The 22,544-nt window shown below is 39.2% G+C and overlaps 1 protein-coding gene across 3 annotated transcripts in view; it reads left to right on the top strand.

The window, feature by feature from the left end:
- The window catches only part of MIPEP (mitochondrial intermediate peptidase), a 171,477-nt gene that overhangs the window by 32,078 nt on the left and 116,855 nt on the right, over positions 1 to 22,544 (top strand). For all 3 annotated transcript variants that reach the window (XR_013362922.1, XM_077868387.1, XM_077868386.1), the window contains exon 10: positions 3,362 to 3,414. Coding sequence is in view for 2 of the 3 variants with exons in the window: in XM_077868387.1 (XP_077724513.1) it covers positions 3,362 to 3,414 (53 nt within the window). In the remaining variant the exon portion in view is untranslated. The remainder of the gene's footprint in view (positions 1 to 3,361; positions 3,415 to 22,544) is intronic.

Consider the following 22,544-nt stretch of genomic DNA (forward strand, 5'->3'; position numbering starts at 1 on the left):
CAGATTTAGAAATTATTTACCTATTTCTCAGATATAGCTACTAAGAAATAGATTAATCTTATCAAATTCACCAATTTCTGGAATAGCATGTCAACTTGTTAATTTATGGTAGGAGCTGTCTAGCAAAGTAGGATTAATCATCTGCATATTTTGGCATGGTAGGTAGGTCCACTTAGGAAACTAGATACAGATTAGAATTTATTTTGGTGAACATAGAAACAGAAAAGATAAGGTATGTTGTCAAAAGCTAATTCATTAAAAGCTAATATGGAACTATCCTCTCTAGACGTTTTGTATACCTTATCGATATAGGTTATTTTGCAGATATTTGTGAAATGCCTCATTTTCTCCTGAATTCCCTGTTTTCACCTTGCTACCATAGCCAGAACCTGCACTCACTGTAGGCCAGTGATTCACAAAGTGTGTTCTCTGTACCAGAAGCTGTAGCATCAACTGGAACTTGTTAGATATAGAGATTCTTGAGCCCTACATGAGACCCATTGCATCTCTAGCCTTATAATCCTTGTTTTGACAAGCCCTTCAGGTTATTTATCCCCCACCCTCCCATCAGTTACTAAATCCTATATATTCTTCCTTCCTGAGAGCTCTGTGTTCTTGCCTCTCCATGCCCATTGCCGCGGTGCTGGTTGAGGTCATTGTTACTTCTCACCCAGATTATCATTGTAGTTGCCAAACTGATTTTCAAGCCTTTTGTTCTGGCTCCTGATTTGGACTACTTAGCAATGTGCCTAGTTCAGGGTTAGACATAGGGTAGGTACTTAGCACTTAGTTGAAATAGGAATGAATGAATGACTTGTCACCAGAGGGATTTTGCCAAAAGGCAGATCAGATCTTGTCACTTTTTTTTTTAAGCTTTTATTTATTCATTCATGAGGGACACACACACACACACACACACACACAGAGGCAGAGACACAGATAGAGGGAGAAGCAGGCTCCATGCAGGGAGCCCGATGTGGGACTCGATCCCGGGACTCCAGGATCACGCCCTGGGCCAAAGGCAGGTGCTAAACTGCTGAGCCACCTGAGGATCCCCCAAGATTTTGCCACTTTTTAAAGATATTTCAGTGGCTTGCGTTAATTCTCAGATTTACTTTCCTGTTTCTTAGCTTTCCCACCAAGCCTTTCCACATTTTGTTTCTACCTGTTTCTCCAGCCTTGTCTTCTGCTGCCCCTTTAAGCCGTGTCTCTTGTTCCCTACTAAGTAATGCCTGTGTGATGCTCTTGTGCTTCTTAAAAACTACTTACCACTTTGCTTCTTTGCTTGTCCTTGCTTTTCTTTCTTTTGTTTTAAAATTCTGACTGGTATTTATGTGCCCATGACTGTGGTAAGTAGCATGCAGTCATTTACAAACTCTGTACACAGGAATGCCTTTCCCTCTTTCTCATCTGGATTCAATGTGGCTGGTCTTCATCTCCTCCAGTACCCTTCTCATGGGCTCTATTTCACATGGTACAACATCACAGGCATAACCTACTGTACTCTGATTGTGGAGTCTAGACCATTACCGGCTCCTTGGTACAGGGATCAGGTCTTACTGGGTTTTATTTCCCTAGAGCCTGTACTCTCTGGTATGTAGCAGGTCGTAAATGATCATCTTTTGGAGGAAATGTGTCCCAGGAACTGAACACTTAGGGGCCATAGTTCCAGGGATGCTGGGAGAAGGATAGTAAGCCTATAAGTATCTTACATTGGCTACACTCCATGGTCATGGAATAAAATATAAAAAAGAACACCTTGTTGTTTGAGGACATGATGTCTGACCTGAAAATTTAAAGGATAAATCAAAGGATAAAAGAAGCCAACATTCATGGAGTTTTTTACTCAATGCCAGGTATTCTGTTTAATAGTCCAAGTGCATTAAGAAATGGTATTTGGGAGATGCTGTTGATTTGTTCAGCAAATAACTATTGAGGCACTACTGTGTACCAGGCAGTATTCAAGCTGAGGATATAATAGGAAAAATGCGAACAAAGTCCCTGTCCTCAAGAAGCTTACATTCTAGGGGAGGAAAGCAGATAGTAAGTACATGAAAGAAAGAAATACATGCCATGTTGTATGGTGATAAGGGCAACAGGAGAAAATAATGCAGAGCAACGAGGATGGAGGTTGCTGTTCTGTAGGGATTGGTCAGGGAAGGCTTCTCAAGACACTTGAGCAGAGGGATCCCTGGATGTTTCAGCGGTTTGGTGCCTGCCTTTGGCCCAGGGCGTGGTCCTGGAGTCCCTGGATCGGGTCCCACATTGGGCTCCCTGCATGGAGCCTGCTTCTTTCTCTGCCTTTGTCTCGGCCTCTCTCTCTCTGTGTCTCTCTCATGAATAAATAAAATCTTTAAAAAAAAAAAAAAAGACACTTGAGCAGAGACTTGGAAGAGATGAGGTAGTGCCCCACAGAGTAACTCGGGGCAGAGCTTTCTCCGCAGAGAGCGCACCTGCCCCTTGTGGTCAAGGAATAGGGAGGGGACCAGTTTGGCCAGACTGGAGCTCAGGAGGGTGGAAGTGGCAGGAGATGGGCTTGGGGTACAGAGTGGTGAGATCAGGTGGTATAGGAGGAAAACAGGAAAGCATTGACGAGCAGAAATACTTTTTCCATGTCGTACAGTAGTGTGGATTGAAAGCTTGAGCCCAGGCATTCTGACTTCACAGCCTGGGCTTTTAGTCACTCTTGTCACCTGGACAATTTGTGGGGAGGAGGATCTTTCAGGTATTCAAGCTTTTCTTCCCTTCAGTATTCTGTACCAGTTGTCAAAACCAACTTCTGTAACAGTGCTCCTTCTTCTTCTTTTCTTTTCTTTTCTTTTCTTTTCTTTTTTCTTTTCTTTTCTTTTCTTTCTTTTCTTTTCTTTTCTTTTCTCTTTTTTGTGACAGTGCTTCTTTATGACATATTTTCTTTGGCAAGATTAGAGGTAATTCTCCCTTCATTACACTTGAAATTGTTGCTTTCACTTTGGCAATCCACCCTAAGCTGCCTGCTTAGATTTAGAAAGAACTTTAATCTTATCTTTAGAACCCTAATCTTACCTGCAGTATGTTTTATGGATTGATATGTGGGTTGCATTTTGGGAAAAATTTTGACATGGCTATTTTTATCTATTAATGTTGACTTTTATGTTTACTTTTTACCTTATTTACCTTTTCCCCAAATTCTGGGATTATGTTTCATTTATACCTTGTACTCATTGATTATGGGGAAGTCAAAATAAAGAGGTATTTCATGAATATTCAGGGTTTTTATAAAACTTTTCTGATAACAGGTTTACATTTTATAAGCTGTCTAACTTGTTGGTAAAAACTGTGGCATAGTCAATAACTTTCATAGCAATGAATTTTTCCATTGTAGGAATTAATGCCTTGGGATCCCCCTTACTACAGTGGTGTGATTCGTGCAGAAAGGTAAGGTTTTTTTGGAGAAATCTTCATATATGAGAAGGAAGAAAAAAGCTAATCTTTATTGAGCACCTTGCACATTAAGTATGCAACTAGTCTACTCACTCAGTTGCCTGCATTTTAAGCCTGTATGCTCTCAAGTCCAGGCCTCGTGCTGGCATGGTTAGCATTTGCCCACGTGTTTTTTATCTGGATTAAAATCGTGCATAGGATCATGCTCTATCCCCTCCTCATACCCCTGCGGCCTGTTCTATGGCTCATATCATTTCCTTGTTTAAAACTTTTAAATATCTCCCTGTGGGGTCTGGAATCTGGCTTCTTCCTGTGTGTAGCTTCCAGGTTCTTTTACTACAATGAGAATTTTGGGGGCTGAGACTCTACTAGAACCCTGATTTTCTCTCATTTCTGGCCCAGGATGGGTGCTCAGCAAATATATGTTGAACCAATAGAGGAATAAAGTAGTGCTTGGGATGGGGCTTTGTGATTTTTCTTATGTTTCCTCATTTTTGTTTGAATATATTGTGGGCACTTTCTTGACACATCTGGAAGGATATATGTGAAATAAGGATTTAGGACAGTTAACTTGATGTAAGTACTCCTTTGGTTTCCATATTCTCCTGTGTTTATTCTATTATGGGCAAACTAGTAGGAATGCTTTTTTTCCTGAAATATCCTCTATTTCTGTCATTTTTATATTTGCATGTAAACCCAAGAAATATGGAGGCCTGTTCAAAGTGAATAAATTTAGAAATGTTTATGTCCCAAGCAACTATACATATGCAATAGAAATAAAAAAATTTCCAATTCTACACTTCAACAGATCTTTAACATTTTTTCTCTTATAGTTCCTTTTTGAGATCCTCAGCTCTAACCCAGAGTTAAGATTGATTTAGGTAATAGAAGAAAATAAAAGCTTTGTGCCTTTTTCTTCATAAAGCATGTTGGCATATATCATGATAATATGCTTATTTGATTGGTATTTAACTTTGAAATCTTTTTGTTACTATGCATTATTCAAACATGAAGTAAAGGGTAGTAAATACCTCACTGAAATTAGGCTTTTTGTTTATTTTAATGATTTTTTTTTGATATTTGTTAATAAAAGCAGAAAACAGTAACTTTTGGTGTTCTTTTCTGCACTGGTAGGAGGAGAGGTGCCCTGAGATCAGTGTCTTGAAGAGTTTACCCACTTAATATTCATTCATTTTCCTCTTTGGCTTCTCTGTGACATCTCTGTTCCTTAGACTAATCTTACAAAGCATATTGTCTCCTGATATTTTTTCAGCTGTTTTTTATACATATATCCCAAATTCAGCATGAGCCACCTTTTCTATGGAAGCACATAAACCATTACTCAAAATCTGTAAATCATTTGATTACAATAAACAGTGAGTGCTTAGAATATATGATAGGTTAATGTAATTACTTCACAAATGTGTTTGATGGCTGCAAAACCCCAGACTTTGCTCCCTATCATTACATAAAACAAATGATTTCTCTCTTCAAACTTTTTCAAAGCAAGATTTGACTTGGTTGCTTGGCCAACCAAGATGTAGCATAAGGGAACACTAAAATTTTATTAATGCCTTCCATATCAAAAAAGGGTTTTAAAAACTTTTGACATTGGAAAGTAATGTAAAATAGATGAATTTGTTTCTTTCTGATTTTTGCTACTATGATTTTTATGTGGTATTCCTCTGTTTTATGTCACCCACCCCGTATTATTTTAATGAATGTCTTAGCCTTATATTTAAGTGATATTCTTGTCATTTAGTCTTATTTTGAAAGTGTAGGATGCCCAAACGGTAGTTCTGTGAAAATTATATATGAATATTTGAAGACTTGGAAAGCTATATTCAATTGTAAAGTATATGCATTAATTAGGAGTATGGGATCCCTGAGAAGTTTGGGAGTAATCTTAAATAAAAGACATTGACTAAAGGATAGTGACTTTCTCTTCTCCATTTCTACCAAAGTTCAATATTGCAAAGATTGCAAAATCTTCATGTTGCTGACTGACTCTGGAGTTGGTACTTAGAGATCACTGAGTTCTGTCCCCTGTGCACAAGCCACAGAGACAGGGTCTTGCTGTCCACACAGGCCAATGGAAAGAGTGGGAACACCCGAGGTAGGGTGGCAGTGTGATCTGGAGCATGTTCCCCAAAGCCTGGGGGGCCTGAGGGAGCCCTGGCTCAACCACTAATGAGCTATACACGATCTTTGGAAAGTTACTTCTCCTCTCTGAAGCCTCTCAGCAAGGGTATCTATAAAATGGGGGTTATAATAGTCCCTCCTTCATAGTCAGGACTAAATGAGTTAGTAGTGAAATAATATTATTATATGGAACTGGACTTCTCTGGACACTGTTCTAGAAGAAGATTTACTCTAAGAGGTGCTTTTTAAGTGTTCTCTAAAATCTTTTGAAGGAGTGGTCACTTCTCCCTGAAGCTTTCTCTAACACTTATCTAAAGAATGATGAATGTATTGAGTTAGTTGTAGAATGCTTATCAGAGAAGCTTTTAATGATGGAGAAAGAACACGGCCAGAGAGGTCCGCCTTGCCTGTGCTTCCCAGAGCATTACTGTGCCCAGCAGGGAGGAGGACTGTGCTTGGCTGGCAGGACAGCTCGTTTCTGGTCCTTTTTTTCTTCAAGGTCATGGGATAACTACTGCTTTCAAAGTAGAATTGGAGCCATCATTCATGGTTTCTAGGATCTAGTCATAGCCCACTTTTCTTTAACAACAAATGCATGCACACCCACAGTTATTTGTTGGGTATGACCTATCCTTCTGTTTTTTTTCTACCATGCCTCTTCCTTTACAGCTTTCCTCAGCTGGACTAGGCTCTCTGTCCCAAGTCAGATCCCTTTCTGTCTCAGGCAGAGCCTGTCTGGTGGCTACTAGTGTTCACCTTGCCTTTTTTTGCTGTCCTACCTGAGAAATTTTGCCAGGAGTCCACAAAACATCCAGGTCTGCTACAGCCACTGTAGTTCCTGCCATCACTGTGCTTACAGCCACATGTGGCACACTTGATCTTTAACAATGTGTTCTATTGGTCTTATGTGTTAGACATGTCTCATCAACCAGACCTTAAAGCTCTTAAGAAAAAAGTGTGACTTGTTTCTTCTATTTGCAGTAAATTGTGGAATACACACTCTGGACTCAGTAAATGCATATTGGTTGATAGCCACTGTTCAAGACTGTACCTAAACCAGTAATTGGGGAAATGAACTGGGGGTGGTGGAAGGGGAGGAGGGCTAGGGATGGGGGTGACTGGGTGGCAGGCACTGAGGTAGGCACTTGACGGGATGAGCACTGGGTGTTATTCTGTATGTTGGCAAATTGAACACCAATAAAACATAAATTTATTATTTAAAAAAAGAAAAAGGGGAAAAAATAAACCAGTAATTGAAAACCTTATTAAAAACAATCCAGTGATTCTCTCTCTCTCTCTCTCTCTCTCTTTTTTTTTTTTTTTTTTAAAGAGGATATCATATTTTGGTGAATGGCTGTTTTCATCTGTCAGATTTATTGAAAGCAGGGTGACCTTCATAATACTCTTTTGTTAACAAAGGTTTTTACCAGGCTTGTTGGTTCTTAGAGTTAAGGAATCACCAGCTATTCCAGGAACACAATGTAACCTGCCTGGTTACACCAGGGACTTTAGTTAATTTACTTCAGGTTTCAATACTAGGTCATTTGTTAGGCTATTAACTCAGTAAAAGCACCAAGAAAAGGGATACGTAAATGCTTCAGATGAGACTTTAAGAAGTGAGGGTTTTAAACATCTATTTTAAGGTGCTTAAAAGGCAAATGACTGCATTTTGGTTTGAGGTTTCAATAATCTTGAGTGACAAGAGTTGGCCAAGAAGCACAGGTAATGGATGACAAAAGAAAATGAAAATATAATAGTTTGGGTTTGAGGTTAGAAGAAGGGAGCAAAGTGAAGACTGCTAAATCCTTGTTAAATTCCTCTGCTTTCAAGTAAAGACTTAAATATGTGGTTTGACACGAAACAAAAAATAGAAGGGGCTTTCCTTGATTTGAGTTTTTCTTCAAGTTAACCCCAGGGACCCTTTTTTTTTTTTTTTTTTTTTGCTTTTATGTCCAGATGCATTTTAAGTTTCTTAAATGTTCGCCTAAAGAAAGAAAGAACCTCTTAGAAGTAAGATAAGAAACAAATGTGTTTTAAAACCACCAAAAGTCAATCCTGGGAGATAGTGGCATGAGTGATCGATAGACATCTTAAAGAGCACAGAAAAATCTTATTTTTTTTTTTCAAGTTTTAGTGTCCGCAGTTGGAGTCCGCATGGAAGAGAAGTAATTCTTTAAATTATGAAAAGTATATATTCAGTTGTTTTGTTTAAAATGAAATGTGATTTTTGATTAGGCAGTCCATTTGTGTGAATCCAAAAGTCAGAACAACATTAAAAAGTACTCAGTGAGAAATTTTGGTGTCACCCCCATCCCTGCTCATGGCATTCCCCCTTGCTATGTCCCCTATAGAGGTAATCATTTTAAAGTTGTTTAATGTGTCCTTGGTGTTTGATTTTGATTTTTAATGCTCAGCAAATTTTTTCTTTTCTGCCAATAGTGAGTTTCAGTGAATCATGCTTTATTAATTTTGATGCAATTTTATATAAGGGTATATTATTGGGAAGGAGAATTCAGTATCACTTATTCCTTGCTAAGGTATATCCTCAAAAAAAAAAGTTCAAGAGCATTCACATATTGAGATAGGAATGTTTTATGTTTTAAACTCTTTAGAAAACCCTGGATTTTCATGGACAGCTGACACTGGTGTTCAAGTTAATAAAGACTTATTTGATGTGTGAAGTTGTATGGTTTATTGGCTAGTGAATGTGCAGTGAGCTTGGTGTTGTCAGTGTTTAAACTAAGGATGCTTTATTATGAAAACTTTCAAAATAAGTGAAGATATAAAGAATAATGTAGGTTACCTGCATATATTTATCTTCCAGATTGAGTAACTATTAAAACTGTGCTGGATTTGCTTCATTTCTATCTTTTGTTTTCTTTTCTTTTTTATTCCTTCTTGTGACTAAAGCAGGCCCTAGACCTCATGTCCTTTCACTTCGGCGTTTTATTATGGCTCTGGCAGGAATATGGGTATTTTCTTACAGCAGTCCCAGCACAATACAGGAAGGTTCACAGCGGCTCATTGGCATCATCTGGTACTCAGTCTGTATTCCTATGTCCTTGATAGTGTCAGGTCCATCTTCTCCCAGTTTGTTGGAACCAGACAAGGTCTGCACATTTCCTTTGGTTTGTCTCCTGATTTTTACTCTAGAGCACATCTGCGCCCCTCCTGCCCCCGCCTCACCTCCCACCTTCATGTTACTAACTGGCTATAGACACCAGGTTACTTTCCCTACAGGTTTCCTAAACTTCTGGATCTATGTGATTGCTTTCTTGTGGTGTCATTTTGCTGCTTCCTACAGTCTGGGTGCTATACATCCCCCACTATTTTTGGGTATTTTGTCTTACTACTGCATTTTAGGTGTGACTAATTTTATATGTTAATATAATTTAGGAATCCGAATGAGAGACTTATGAGTAGAGGTCTCACTGCCATCCTTAAATTTAGCTTCAGCCTCTTTGATGGGGAGGGGGCATAATATCCAGATTGGTACCCCAGCAGGTAATGTGATCATCCTTTTTTTACATCAGGCATGCTGCTTCACTTTCCCACTTTGCTAGGGTCATGATGAAATTGTACTTTGTTTCTTCACTTATTAACTTTAGTTTTGATTTATGTTGAGTACAGTTTCCAGTGAACTAGGTATAACTAATTGGCACCATTGAGGAACATTGTTCTCTGATTACCAGGAAGTTTGGCTGCAGAACTTTTCTTGCCGTGAGCCTCAGAAGGCAAGATAGAAACAACCAAACTGGCAATGGCTGATTCTTTATAAACCAGAGAGGGTGAATGATCTTTTTTTTTTTTTTTTTTCCAGTACAATCCAATTACCTGAAAGGTAAACCAATTTTAGTATGTTCACTTCTTTTACCACCTTCCCTTTGTTTAACTCAATGAAACAGTAGCTCTCCCTATGGCTTTCAAGACTAAACATTTTAAAATCCCATCACTTTAAAATCATGCTGAGACAGTCATCCTTGATGCCAAAACATTCTTATTTCATTTTCTCTTGATCAAGTTAGAAATAGTTTGCCTGACAGCATTGTCACCTACTCTGCTCCTCTTCAGTGTGCGTTTCCCCCAGTCCACATGTCCCTCTGGCAAGCTGGCTGGCTTCTGCCACCCTGAGCCTCCCCAAGCGTTTGCCATTTGGTGCAAAGCTTCTCTCACACTCACCTTATCCTCCTGACTAGCACAGGGGAGGACTAAAGCCTATGTTTACCTGCAGTTTCAACCTGGATTCAGTGAATCTATTTAATTGTGTCTCTATGTTTTCATGAAGTTCACTGCCAAGATGCGTTTAGAAATAATGTCCAAGTTCTCTCTTTAATCCCAGCTGCATCAGAGGTTGAAATATAAGTCTGACTCATAGATTGTGCTTCATAAGTGCAATGATACATTGACTCTTTTTGTTGTTTTTAAAGACCTCAAATTACAACAAAGAATTCTTCAGTTGAGAATCTCTGACTAATCTTTTTGTACTTGTTGCAGTGATAATCAGTGTCTCTGATGGGGATTTTGAAACATTGCTAAATTCTATGGCTTCTAATCAGAAAGACCTAATTTTTTTTTTTTTTTTTTTTTTTACTATTTACCATGCCGATCACAGTAAGTTCTAGTTCTTTGAAAATTGCGAATTTGTAAACCCATAGGTAAGCATATTTTTAAACAGAACGAATAACAGAACATTCATTTGTTGAGCTTCACTTAGCAGCCAGGGTAGATAACAGTAATTTCCTTCCTATTTCTTTCTGAGGGAGAAGAATAACAGGATTCCAGACATATCTTATTTCTGGATTCAAACCAGTGGAACATCTTTAACTGTAAATAGTAGTAAAACTCTCTTGTAAAACTATAAAAGAGTTTGAGGTGATGAAAGGGATGGGCAATGAAACCAGATCCTCAAAGTGCACTTCGGTTTTACTCCGTTTCTACTGGGCTGTGGCTCTGAGGGCCATAAGGTTTTCCATGCTGCTTGTAGCACTTTTCTGCCATTCTGGGACTCTTTAGATGACAGAGGAGGGATTTTGCAGACGGAGATGCTGTGAGCAGGTATTCACAGGCACACTAGTAGCTCCCGTGCTGTGGCTGCCAGCTGTGACTTGGATGAACACTGGCATGGCATCCTCGAGTGCCTCAGTGACCTGTGGCCGCAGCCACATCCTACGTGTGATTTCACACCGTGTTGCAGGTGTCAGCTGAGAGCATGAAAGGCAGGGGCCCACATGGTTGGGGGATTGATATTTTGTAGGGATGTGCCTCGAGGTGCCTCGGGTCTGACTTAGAGCTGCTGGTAGTCCCTTTACCTCTTCATTTCTCTTGCAGCTTCGCTACTTTTTCCCCTTCTGGCTGTTCTTTGGGAGGGAATTGCCTCCCACCTGTGGGAGTCACAGAGGGTGTGGAGCAGAGTGCAGGTGCTATGAGCTCTCTTCTTGCTCTCTGAGGTGGCTGAGTCAGCTCCAAGGGGATCTTGGCTTGATCGAGCTTGTGTGCCCTGTTTGCTGGAATGCCCGTGAGCCTTTGCGGGTGCTGTTTCTCCTCCTAGAATGCACTTCCCCCTCCACCAGGGAACTCCTCTTTCAACATCCACCCCAGAGGCCACCTCTGTCTTGAACTTCTCCGCGATCCTTACATGTTTATCCTTAACCCTTTGGTGCGCACAGTTAACCATAGTCTCGTCTTTGTTCGTAAGCCGCTTGTATGTTCCCCTGATGCCCCTTGTCACTTGCAGTGATGTTTTATGGTCACGGTGCCTGACTATCTTGAGTTATCGGGCACTCGATATTAATGAATGTTCACTGCATTGCCTCAGTCTCCTTGCCAAAGTGTGGCTGTAGCTTCTGCAGTGCCTACTTTTCTGCAGGCACCTTGCCAGCACCTTGGCAGGCATTGTCTGAGTGTTGGAGGAGCCTGGGAAGTATTATCCTCATTTCCTTGGTTAGGAGATTGAGGCCCCTGAAAGCCAAGTAACTTGCCCAAAGCACAGAATCAGTGAAAGAGAGATCCAAGATCTTAACTTCAGGGCTCTTTCTCCTACACTGCCTTGGATTCCCACAAACCTGTCTGGGCCTCAGTTTCCTCAAGTAAAATTAAGTGATAGTTCATGCTCTACCTGGCTCATAGAATTATGTAAGGAATATGGGAGACTTGTGGTGTGAAAGGGCTCTGCAAATTGTAAAGCAATATGCAAATGTAAGATAATATCCAAACTATCACAGGGATTGCTTCATCAGTTACTCTTTCTTAATATATCCTCAATTTCTTCCTTTCTATTAACTTCTTTCTCTATGTCTGCCAAGTTGCTAGGATATCTCCCATCTTTTTTTTTTTAATATTTATTTATTTATTTATTTATTTATTTGAGAGAGAAAAGGCAGGAGGAGCATGCATGCAGGAAGGGGAGGGGCAGAGGGAAAGAATCTTCCTTCCTGGCTGTGCATGGAGCCTGACCCAGGGCTTGATCTCCCCCCTCAGATCATGACCTGAGCTGAAACCAAGACTCTGATGCTTAATGGACTGAGCCACCCAGGAGCCCCTCCCACATCTTAAAATACAAATAATCAGCTTACCTCTCCCATGACCCTTGGAAAGACGGTAGTCCTCATTTCTTTGCCAGACCTCCCCTGACAGTGGTCCACACTAGATGTTTCCTTTTTCTAACAGCCATAGTCTGAATCTTAGTCCTGTCCATCTGTCAGACTGGTCTTCCCGAGTTATTCAGCAGCCTGCCAGTCATCACTGTTCAGTAACTGGTTTTAGCCCTCAGCACCCCCTAACCTCTGCAGTTTGTGAGCTGACTGGTTCCTGTTTCCCCAAATTCTTTCTCCCGTACATACTCCCAACTCCCTCTCCTTTCCTTTCTCACCACCCTCTCATTTGTTTCTCTTTCCTCTTCTCTAAACTGGCAGCCGTAAGAATGCCCTCAGAGTTCTGACACCCCGGTTTGATCAGGAGGTCCTTTCCTCTTGCAGTGGTTTGGGAAATAAAAGGAAGAATGAAAGATACAGTGTCATCTTCTTTTAGTTCTTGAACTTGTAGGCAAGTCCTTGGAGAAATGACTTCTGTACTAAGGTACTAAACAGAATCATGCCTTCAGTTTTCTTGTACGGGATCATTTTTTCTCAACTCCCATACCATTACCATCCTGTTAGAAAGAAAGCCTTATTAGCCCTTTTACTTACTATATGTTATAACTTCAGGGAGATTACTTTTCTTTTTTTTTATTTTTTTTATTTTTATAAGACTCTTTTTTTTTTAAATTTTTATTTATTTATGATAGTCACACACAGAGAGAGAGGCAGAGACACAGGCAGAGGGAGAAGCAGGCTCCATGCACCGGGAGCCCGACGTGGGATTCGATCCCGGGTCTCCAGGATCGCGCCCTGGGCTAAAGGCAGGCGCCAAACCGCTGCGCCACCCAGGGATCCCGGAGATTACTTTTCTTCCTGTAAATCTTCATGTAAATCATGTAACATGGGGCTAACAATATTACTTTGCAAGATTGTTTTTTGCTCTTGAATGAGATACATATAAAGGGCTTAACCTAGTGTCAGAGTGAGTGTTACCATTATTATTACATCATCATCATCATGACTTAGGGATAAGTTTTTATTTTACAGATTAAATTGAAGGGAAATAGACATATTTGTAATATTGAATCTCCCCTAATCTTTCATAATAATGAATCTTTGCATTCTAGGCTCTGTCCTGTTTATCACTGCTAGAATACTCCTTCTGTAGCACAGCCCTTTTTGATTTCTCTCTTCTTCCTACCTACTGATGGTGGCTGCTCCCACATTGTGTATATTCTTAGAGAGATCTAGTAAATGGTGCAAAATAAAGGCCTTAAGCTCTATTCCCCTTCCTGGCACCTAGTAAAATTAACAAAAAGACCATCAGTATAGTTATACCTACATTTATATACAACAAGAGAAAAGATTGGCAAGGTGAAATAGGAAATCGGATGATGTGATAGTGGGAATCACAGAGAATAGATATTATTTAAAGTTGATAAACCAACAAATAAATGCTTAAGTGTTTAAAAAAATGATGGGAAAAAGACATGAAGAGAAATCTCACAGAGGAAGACATAGACATGGCCAACATGCACATGAGAAAATGCTCTGCATCACTTGCCATCAGGGAAATACAAAACAAAACCACAATGAGTGAGATACCACCTCATACCAGTGAGAATGGGGAACATTAACAAGGCAGGAAACAACAAATGTTGGAGAGGATGCGGAGAAAAGGGAACCCTCTTACACTGTTGGTGGGAATGTGAACTGGTGCAGCCACTCTGAAAACTGTGTGGAGGTTCCTCAAAGAGTTAAAAATAGACCTGCCGTACGACCCAGCAATTGCACTGTTGGGGATTTACCCCAAAGATTCAGATGCAATGAAACACCGGGACACCTGCACCCCGATGTTTCTAGCTGCAATGTCCACAATAGCCAAACTGTGGAAGGAGCCTCGGTGTCCATCAAAAGATGAATGGATAAAGAAGATGTGGTCTGTGTATACAATGGAATATTACTCAGCCATTAGAAACGACAAATACCCACCATTTGCTTCAACGTGGATGGAACTGGAGGGTATTATGCTGAGTGAAGTAAGTCAATCGGAGAAGGGCAAACAGTGTATGTTCTCATTCATTTGGGGAATATAAATAACAGTGAAAGGGAATATAAGGGAAGGGAGAAGAAATGTATGGGAAACATCAGAAAGGGAGACAGAACATAGACTCCTAACTCTGGGAAACGAACTAGGGGTGGTGGAAGGGGAGGAGGGCGGGGGGTGGGGGTGAGTGGGTGACGGGCACTGAGGGGGGCACTTGACGGGATGAGCACTGGGTGTTATTCTGTATGTTGGTAAATTGAACACCAATAAAAAATTAATTTATTAAAAAAATAATAAAAAAATGATAGTGATAACCACCAGAGGAGGGAAAAGCAGACTCTTAACACACTAAATTATCAGAAATAAAAAGAAAATGCTGCCCACAGAGCCAAAGAAAGAAATGAAGGAAGTATTAAAAGGAACGTTACAGAATTACATTGGCAAGAGTGAGGACACTGACCATGTGATAACCACCAGAGGAGGGAAAAGCAGACTCTTAACACACTAAATTATCAGAAATAAAAAGAAAATGCTACCCATAGAGCCAAAGAAAGAAATGAAGGAAGTATTAAAAAGAATGTTACAGAATTACATTGGCAAGAGCGAGGACACTGACCATTTTTATATACAGTTAATAGGAATATATACAGTTTGCTTCAGAGGATGATTTGGAATACCTATTTAAAAATTTAAAGTCTCCAAATAAAATAAAAGTAAATTTACATTTCTAAAATTTTTTTTCTAAATCTCATACTTTTTTTTTTTTTTTTGCTTTAAGATTTTTAGTTATTTAGAGAGAGAGAGTGCATATGAATGTGGTAGGGGAGGGCAGAAGGAGGAGAGAGAATCTCAAGTAGACTCTGCACTGAGTTTGGAGCCCAGTGAAGGGCTCAGTCCCATGACCCAAGATCATGACCTGAGCCAAAATCAAGACCCAGATGCCCAACTGACTGAGCCACCCAGGCGCCCCTCTAAAACTCATACTTTTTGCAACAAGGTTATTTCTGCAATCTGTCCTGCAGATAGGCTTGCCTGATGTGACAAGAGTGTTTGCGGAAGCATCATCTATAGCTGAGAGAAATTAACAGCAGGCTGACTTACTCAGTAGGAGGAGAGGTAGAGCAGTGTAGGGAGGGTAGCTGTGGGTGTTTTCTGTAGAGAAGTTACAATCAGTAAAAACATGATTACAAGTCTAGCTTCTTTTATCATCACCATGTGTGAGCAATTCCAAACAATGTCAGTGATAGGATACTCCCATTAAAAGGTACGGCATTACTGGTTTTGCCTCCCCTACCCTGTCCGTACATATTGGAGTAGGAGACGTGCTATAGAAGTTATGGAAGGTGCTTGTCATAGATGACTCCGTACCCCTGAGAGAGAGTGAGATAGAGCTTTGTGTACTGAAATGGACAATATTTCAAATTATATTTTTGTTGAAAAAGGAAATTGCAGATTAGTATGAATGGTATAATTCTGTTTTTTATATACATATATATATATGCTCTGTATGTGTGTGTGTATATACACATATATACCTATATTTCTGTATATGTATATGTATATGCACACATGTATACATAAACCTTGATACCCAAATAGAATCAGGATATACAAGAAATGGTTAATAGTGGTTACCTGTAGATTGTGGGCTTAGGGAGCCAGGAGATACTATTTGAGATTTTTTTTGTTTTTGTTTTTGTTTTTTTTTTTGAGATTTTTGTTTTTAAACAGGGAATTTATATTACTTTATAATACATTTTTTCTTAACCCATTTCAAATTAATATCATTTGCTTTTTAGCATTCATAATAATTTATACAGAGTTGAAATTGTAGAGTATTATATAAACATATTCTATACTTAATTTTTTTTCTCCAAGCTAAATTGTCCACGCTAATTGAATTTTACCTGAATACCACCCATAGGTAAATCAGTAAATATATGTAGGTTATGGATAGGTTAAGTTGTTGTTGTTAGCTTTACCATGTTTCTTTTCTATAAACATAATTGAGTAATTTATATGTTTATTATAACCTAAGAAGGTTTAATCTTAAGATTTAGATTCTTTTGGGACGCCTTGTGGCTCTGTGGTTGAGTGTCTCCCTTCGACTCAAGGTGTGATCCTGGAGTCCTGAGATTGAGTCCCACATTGGGCTCCCTGTGGGAAGCCTGCTTCTCCTTCTGCCTATGTCTCTGTCTCTCATGAATAAATAAATAAATCTTTAAAAAAAAAGATTTAGACTCTTTTTACTCTTTTATTTATTTTTCCCCTTTTCCTTTTTTTATGGAGTTAAAATTCACATAATACAAAATGTACTAACTTAGCCATTTTTAAGGGCACAATTCAGAGGTATTAAGTTCATTCACATTGTCGTGCAGCTCTCACCTCCGTCCATCCCCTAATTCCTTTCATCTTGTAACTCTGAAACCCTGTACCTATTAAACACTAGCTCCACATTCTCCCCTGCTTCCAGCCCCTGGCCACCACCATTCTCCTTTCTGTCTCTATGATTTTGACCAGGTACCTTATGTAAGTGAAAGCATACAGTGTTTGTCTTTTGTGCCTGGCTTGTTTCATGTAGCAGAATGTCTTCCAGGCTCATCCCATGTTATATAGCACATTGCAGAATCTCTTTCTTTTTTGAAGCTGAATCATAGGATAATTCTGGATCATAGGATAATTGGATCATAGGATAATTGGATGGATCATAGGATCCATGGATCATAGGATAATTCTGTTTTTAATTTTTGGAGGAACCTCCATACTGTTTTCTGCAGTGGCTACACCACTTTATATTCTCCCCAAGAGTGCACAAGGGTTCCAGTTTCTCCACATTCTTACCAACATTGTTGTTGTTTTTAAAGATTTTATTTATTTATTCATGAGAGACACAGAGAGAGAGGCAGAGACATAGGCAGAGGGAGAAGCAGGCTCCATGCAGAGAGCCCAATCTGGGACTTGATCCCAGGACTCCAGGATCACACAGAGTCAAAGGCAGACATTTAACTGCTGAGCCACGCAGGCATCCCGAACATTGTTGTTTTATGTTGCTGTTTTAAGGTGTCTCTCTCTCTTCCCTCTCTCTCTCTCTTTTTAAATGTGAGCATCTATAGCTTTAAATTTCCCCCTTAGCACCACTTTTGCTGTATCTCATAAATTTCGTAAGTTTTGGTATGTTGTGTTTTTATGGTCATTCATCTCTATTTTCTAATTTCCCTTACTATTTCTTCTTTGATTCATTGGTTTTTTAAAAGTGTGTTGTCTAATTTCTAGTTGGTGAGTTTTTCTGTTTTTTTCATGTTACTGTTATGGTCCGAGAAGATGCTTTGTATGATATCTATTTTTTAAATCTATTGAGACCTAATTTGTGGCTTAATATATACGGTCTATCCTAAAAATATCAGGTGTACACTTAGGAAGACTGTGTGTGTTGCTGCTCTTGGGTGGAGTGTTCTATTTATAGCTGTCAGGGTTAGTAATATTCCATAGCTTTTGTGGTTGCTCATTTTGTTGTGTTAAGTCCTCTGTTTCCCTATTTATCATCTATCTTGTATTCATGACTGTGTGGAGTATTGAAGTCTCTGTTATTGTAGAATGTCTATTTCTCCCTGTGATTCTCTCCATTTCTGCTTCATATATTTTGATGCGGATGGGATGTCATTGTGTAAATATTTTTAATTGTTATATTTTTTAACTCTATTGAATCTTAGTTAACATATTGTGTCCTCCTTTGTCTATTCTATAACCACTCCTATTCTCTTTTGGTGACTGTTTGCATGGAATATCTCTTTACATTCTATCACTCTGAACCTGTCTTTGGATCTCAAGTTAATCCCTTTAGACAGCATAGAGTTGGATAATGTGTTTTTATCCATTCTGTTAATCTTTGTCTTCTGATTGGAGAGTTTAATCCATTTGCATTTAAAGTCCTGATAAGAAAGGATTTACTTTGGTCATTGTGCTTTTTTTTTCCCCCTATGGCTTATAGGTTTTTATTTCTTCATTTCCTGCATTCTTATCTTTTTTTGTGTGTGTTCAGTTGTGTTGTGGGGTTTTTTTGTAATTAAATGTTTATATTCATTTGTAGTTTTTTTGGAGTACATTATATAGTTATTTTCTTTGTGGTTACCATGGGGATTACGTTTAACATACAGAATTATAACATTTTACTTTTATAGTAGCTTAACCTCAGTAACATACAAAAAGTGCTCCTTTACAGTTCTGTACCCACCCCTTTCAATTGTAAATGTCACAGAATTACATCTTTACACATTGTGTGCCCCAAAACATAAGCCAGTAATTCTTTCAACTACATTGGTCTCCTTTTTTTTTTTTTTTAAATTTATTTTTTATTGGTGTTCAATTTACTAACATACAGAATAACCCCCAGTGCCCGTCACCCATTCATTATATGGAAAACAAGATTTAGAGTTACTAACCAAAGCTATAGTAATACTAGATTTACATTAATAATTGTTTTTTTCTTTAATTGGTTTCTTAAATAGAGTAGAAAACAGTACATTTACATACTACTGTTTTAATAACAATAGCTTTTGTGGTTGCTCATGTATTTACTGTAATTGACATTTTTATTTCTCCATATGATTTCAGTTACTGTCTAGTGTCCTTCATCTCACCTTGTAGGACTTCTTGACCATTTCTTTGCAGGGCAGGTATAGTGGTCATGAACTCCTTAGCTTTTGTTTATCTGGGAATGTTCTGATTTCTCCTTCACTTCTAAAGGACAGTTTTACTAGATATAAGATTCTTGAGAGGCGCCTTGGTGGCTCAGTTGGTTGGGTGTCTGCCTTTGGCTCAGGTCATGATCCCAGGGTCCTGGGATCAAGCCCCACATCAGACTCCCTGCTCAGTGAGGAGTCTGCTTCTCCCTCTCCCTCTGCCCCTCCCCCAGCGCATGCTCTCCCCAGCTCATGCTCTCTCTCTCTCTCGAATAAATAAATAAATCTTTAAAAAAGGAAAAAAGATGCATCCTTCATATTAGGCTTTTGAAAGTTTGATGATATTATGTCTTGGTTTGGGTGTCCTTGAACTCATTTTTCTTGTAATTTGGTGTGCTTCTGAATGTTTATATTCATGTCTTTCTTTAAATTTGGAAAGCTTTCAGCTATTATTTCTTTCTTTTTTTAATAATAAATTTATTTTTTATTGGGGTTCAATTTGCCAACATACAGAAAAACACTCAGTGCTCATCCCGTCAAGTGCCCCCCTCAGTGCCCATCACCCATTCACCCCCACCCCCCACCCTCCTCCCCTTCCACCACCCTTAGTTCGTTTCCCAGAGTCAGGAGTCTTCATGTTCTGTCTCCCTTTCTGATATTTCCTACCCATTTCTTCTCCCTTCCCTTCTATTCCCTTTCAATATTATTTATATTCCCCAAATGAATGAGACCATATAATGTTTGTCCTTCTCCGATTGACTTACTTCACTCAGCATAATACCCTCCAGTTCCATCCACGTTGAAGCAAATGGTGGGTATTTGTCGTTTCTAATGGCTGAGTAATATTCCATTGTATACATAAATCACATCTTCTTTATCCATTCATCTTTTGATGGACACCGAGGCTCCTTCCACAGTTTGGCTATTGTGGACATTGCAGCTAGAAACATTGGGGTGCAGGTGTCCCGGCATTTCATTGCATCTGTATCTTTGGGGTAAATCCCCAGCAGTGCAGTAACTTCTTGCAAGATACATCCACGAAGGCAAATGAAACAAAAGCAAAAATAAACTATTGGGACTTCATCAAGATAAGAAGCTTTTGCACAGCAAAGGATACAGTCAACAAAACTCAAAGACAACCTACAGAATGGGAGAAGATATTTGCAAATGACCTATCAGATAAAGGGCTAGTTTCCAAGATCTATAAAGAATTTACTAAACTCAACAGCAAAGAAACAAACAATCCAATCATGAAATGGGCAAAAGACATGAACAGAAATCTCACAGAGGAAGACATAGACATGGCCAACACGCACATGAGAAAATGCTCCGCATCACTTGCCATCAGGGAAATACAAATCAAAACCACAATGAGATACCACCTCACACCAGTGAGAATGGGGAAAATTAACAAGGCAGGAAACCACAAATGTTGGAGAGGATGCGTAGAAAAGGGAACCCTCTTACACTGTTGGTGGGAATGTGAAATGGTGCAGAAACTCTGGAAAACTGTGTGGAGGTTCCTCCAAGAGTTAAAAATAGACCTGCCCTATGACTCAGCTATTATTTCCTCAGATATTCTCTCTGCCCCCTTTTCTCTATTTTCTCCTACTGGGATGCCCATAATATGTATGTTGGTCCTTCGTATGTTTTCCATTGGTCCTTAGGCTCTGTTCACTTTTCTTTAATCTTTTTCTTTCTATTCATCAGCCTCCATAATTTTCATTTTTATTTTTTTAGTGTCACTGCTTCTTTCTTCTTTCTGTTCACATCTGCCTTTGAACACCAGTCAATTTTTCATTTTAGATATTGTGCCTTTCAGCTTCAGGATTTCTCACTGGTTTCTTTTTAGCTTTTTCTCTCCCTTTATTGATATTTTTATTTTGTTCACACATTATTTCCTTGGCCTTCTCCACTTCCTTTAGTTCTTGGGCATATTTAAAGCAGTTCTGTTAAAATCTTTGTCTAATATATCTACCATTCAGTCTTTTTCAGGGACAGAGACAGAGCTGTTGAATTATTTCTTTCTCTGAGTAGGCCATACTTTCATATTTTGTTGTATGCCTTGTGATGTTTTTATTGAACACTTCCCCAGTGTTTGCTGGTTTTTATGTTATTCTAGTTTATTGTTTTTGTGATTTTGATTGTTGTAAGCTGCTTCTGTGCTGGGGATCACTTGAGGTATAAACTTAATATTTTCCCAGATCTTTCTGAGCTTTTCTTTGGATACGTGCACTAATTTTCCTCATATATACAATTGTTTTTGAGAGTTGTTCCAGTTTTTGATGTCTAGTTCCAAAAAAGGGAAAAGTAAAAAATGAAGAAGGGAAAAAAGCACGAATCCTTTACATCTGGAAGTCACTTGAGCTGAAGAGGGAGGCTTGCAACAATAGGGGGTGATACAACAATGGCTGCTGGCCTCTCTGCACCTTTAAGAGCAAAGCAGCAATCAACTGTCAGAGCACAGATCCCCAATATTTGGGGAACAGAGTCCTTTTTGCCCACCCTAATCCCACAAGCGGTGTGTAAGCTGCTCTAGGAATAGATGCACAGCTGCCTGCCGTGTGGCTGTGGATGGGGATAGGTAGGCACTCCTGTATTAGGAGCTAAAACTGACCACAGTTTACACTCCAGGCCTTCCCCTGGAAGCTGAATGTCTTCAAAATACCCCAGAGTTCCAAAACAGTTTCATCAGACAGATTGTACCAATACAGTTTTCTAAGTGGGGAGACAGACTATTGATGTTTCCTTCTTGGAATCTTCCCAGAATCCTTTATTTTTTTGTTTTGTTTTTATATTTATTTTTATTATCTGGCCATTAAAAAGTGAATTATTTTTATTTTTTATTTTTTTCTTTTTGTATTTTTTTATTGGAGTTTGATTTGCCAACATATAGCATAATACCCAGTGCGCATCCTGTCAAATGCCCCCCCTCAGTGCCCATCACCCAGTCACCCCATCCCCCTGCCCACCTCCCTTTCCACTACCCCTTGTTCGTTACCCAGAGTTAGGAGTCTCTCATGTTCTGTCATCCTCACTGATATTTCCCACTCATTTTCTCTCCTTTCCCTTTTATTTCCTTGCACAAATTTTTATATTCCCCAAATGAATGAGACCATATAATGTTTGTCCTTTGATTGACTTACTTCATTCAGCATAATACCCTCCACTTCCATCCATGTCGAAGCAAATGGTGGGTATTTGTCGTTTCTAATGGCTGAGTAATATTCCATTGCATATATATAGACCACATCTTCTTTATCCATTCATCTTTCGATGGACACCGAGGTTCCTTCCACAGTTTGACTATTGTGGACATTGTTGCTATAAACATTGGGCTGCAGGTGTCCTGCCGTTTCACTGCATCTGTACCTTTGGGGTAAATCCTCAGCAGTGCGATTGCTGGGTCGTAAGGCAGATCTATTTTTAACTCTTGGAGGAACCTCCACACAGTTTTCCAGAGTGGCTGTACCAGTTCACATTCCCACCAACAGTGCAAGAGGGTTCCCCTTTCTCCACATCCTCTCCAACATTTGTTGTTTTGCGTCTTGTTAATTTTCACCATTCTCACTGGTGTGAGGTGGTATCTCATTGTGGTTTTTATTTATATTTCCCTGATGGCAGGTGATGTGGAGCATTTTCTCATGTGCTTATTGGCTATGTGTATGTTTTCTTTTGTGA

Source organism: Canis aureus, chromosome 24 (assembly GCF_053574225.1).
Source record: "Canis aureus isolate CA01 chromosome 24, VMU_Caureus_v.1.0, whole genome shotgun sequence".
NCBI classification, from domain to species: Eukaryota; Metazoa; Chordata; class Mammalia; order Carnivora; family Canidae; genus Canis; species Canis aureus.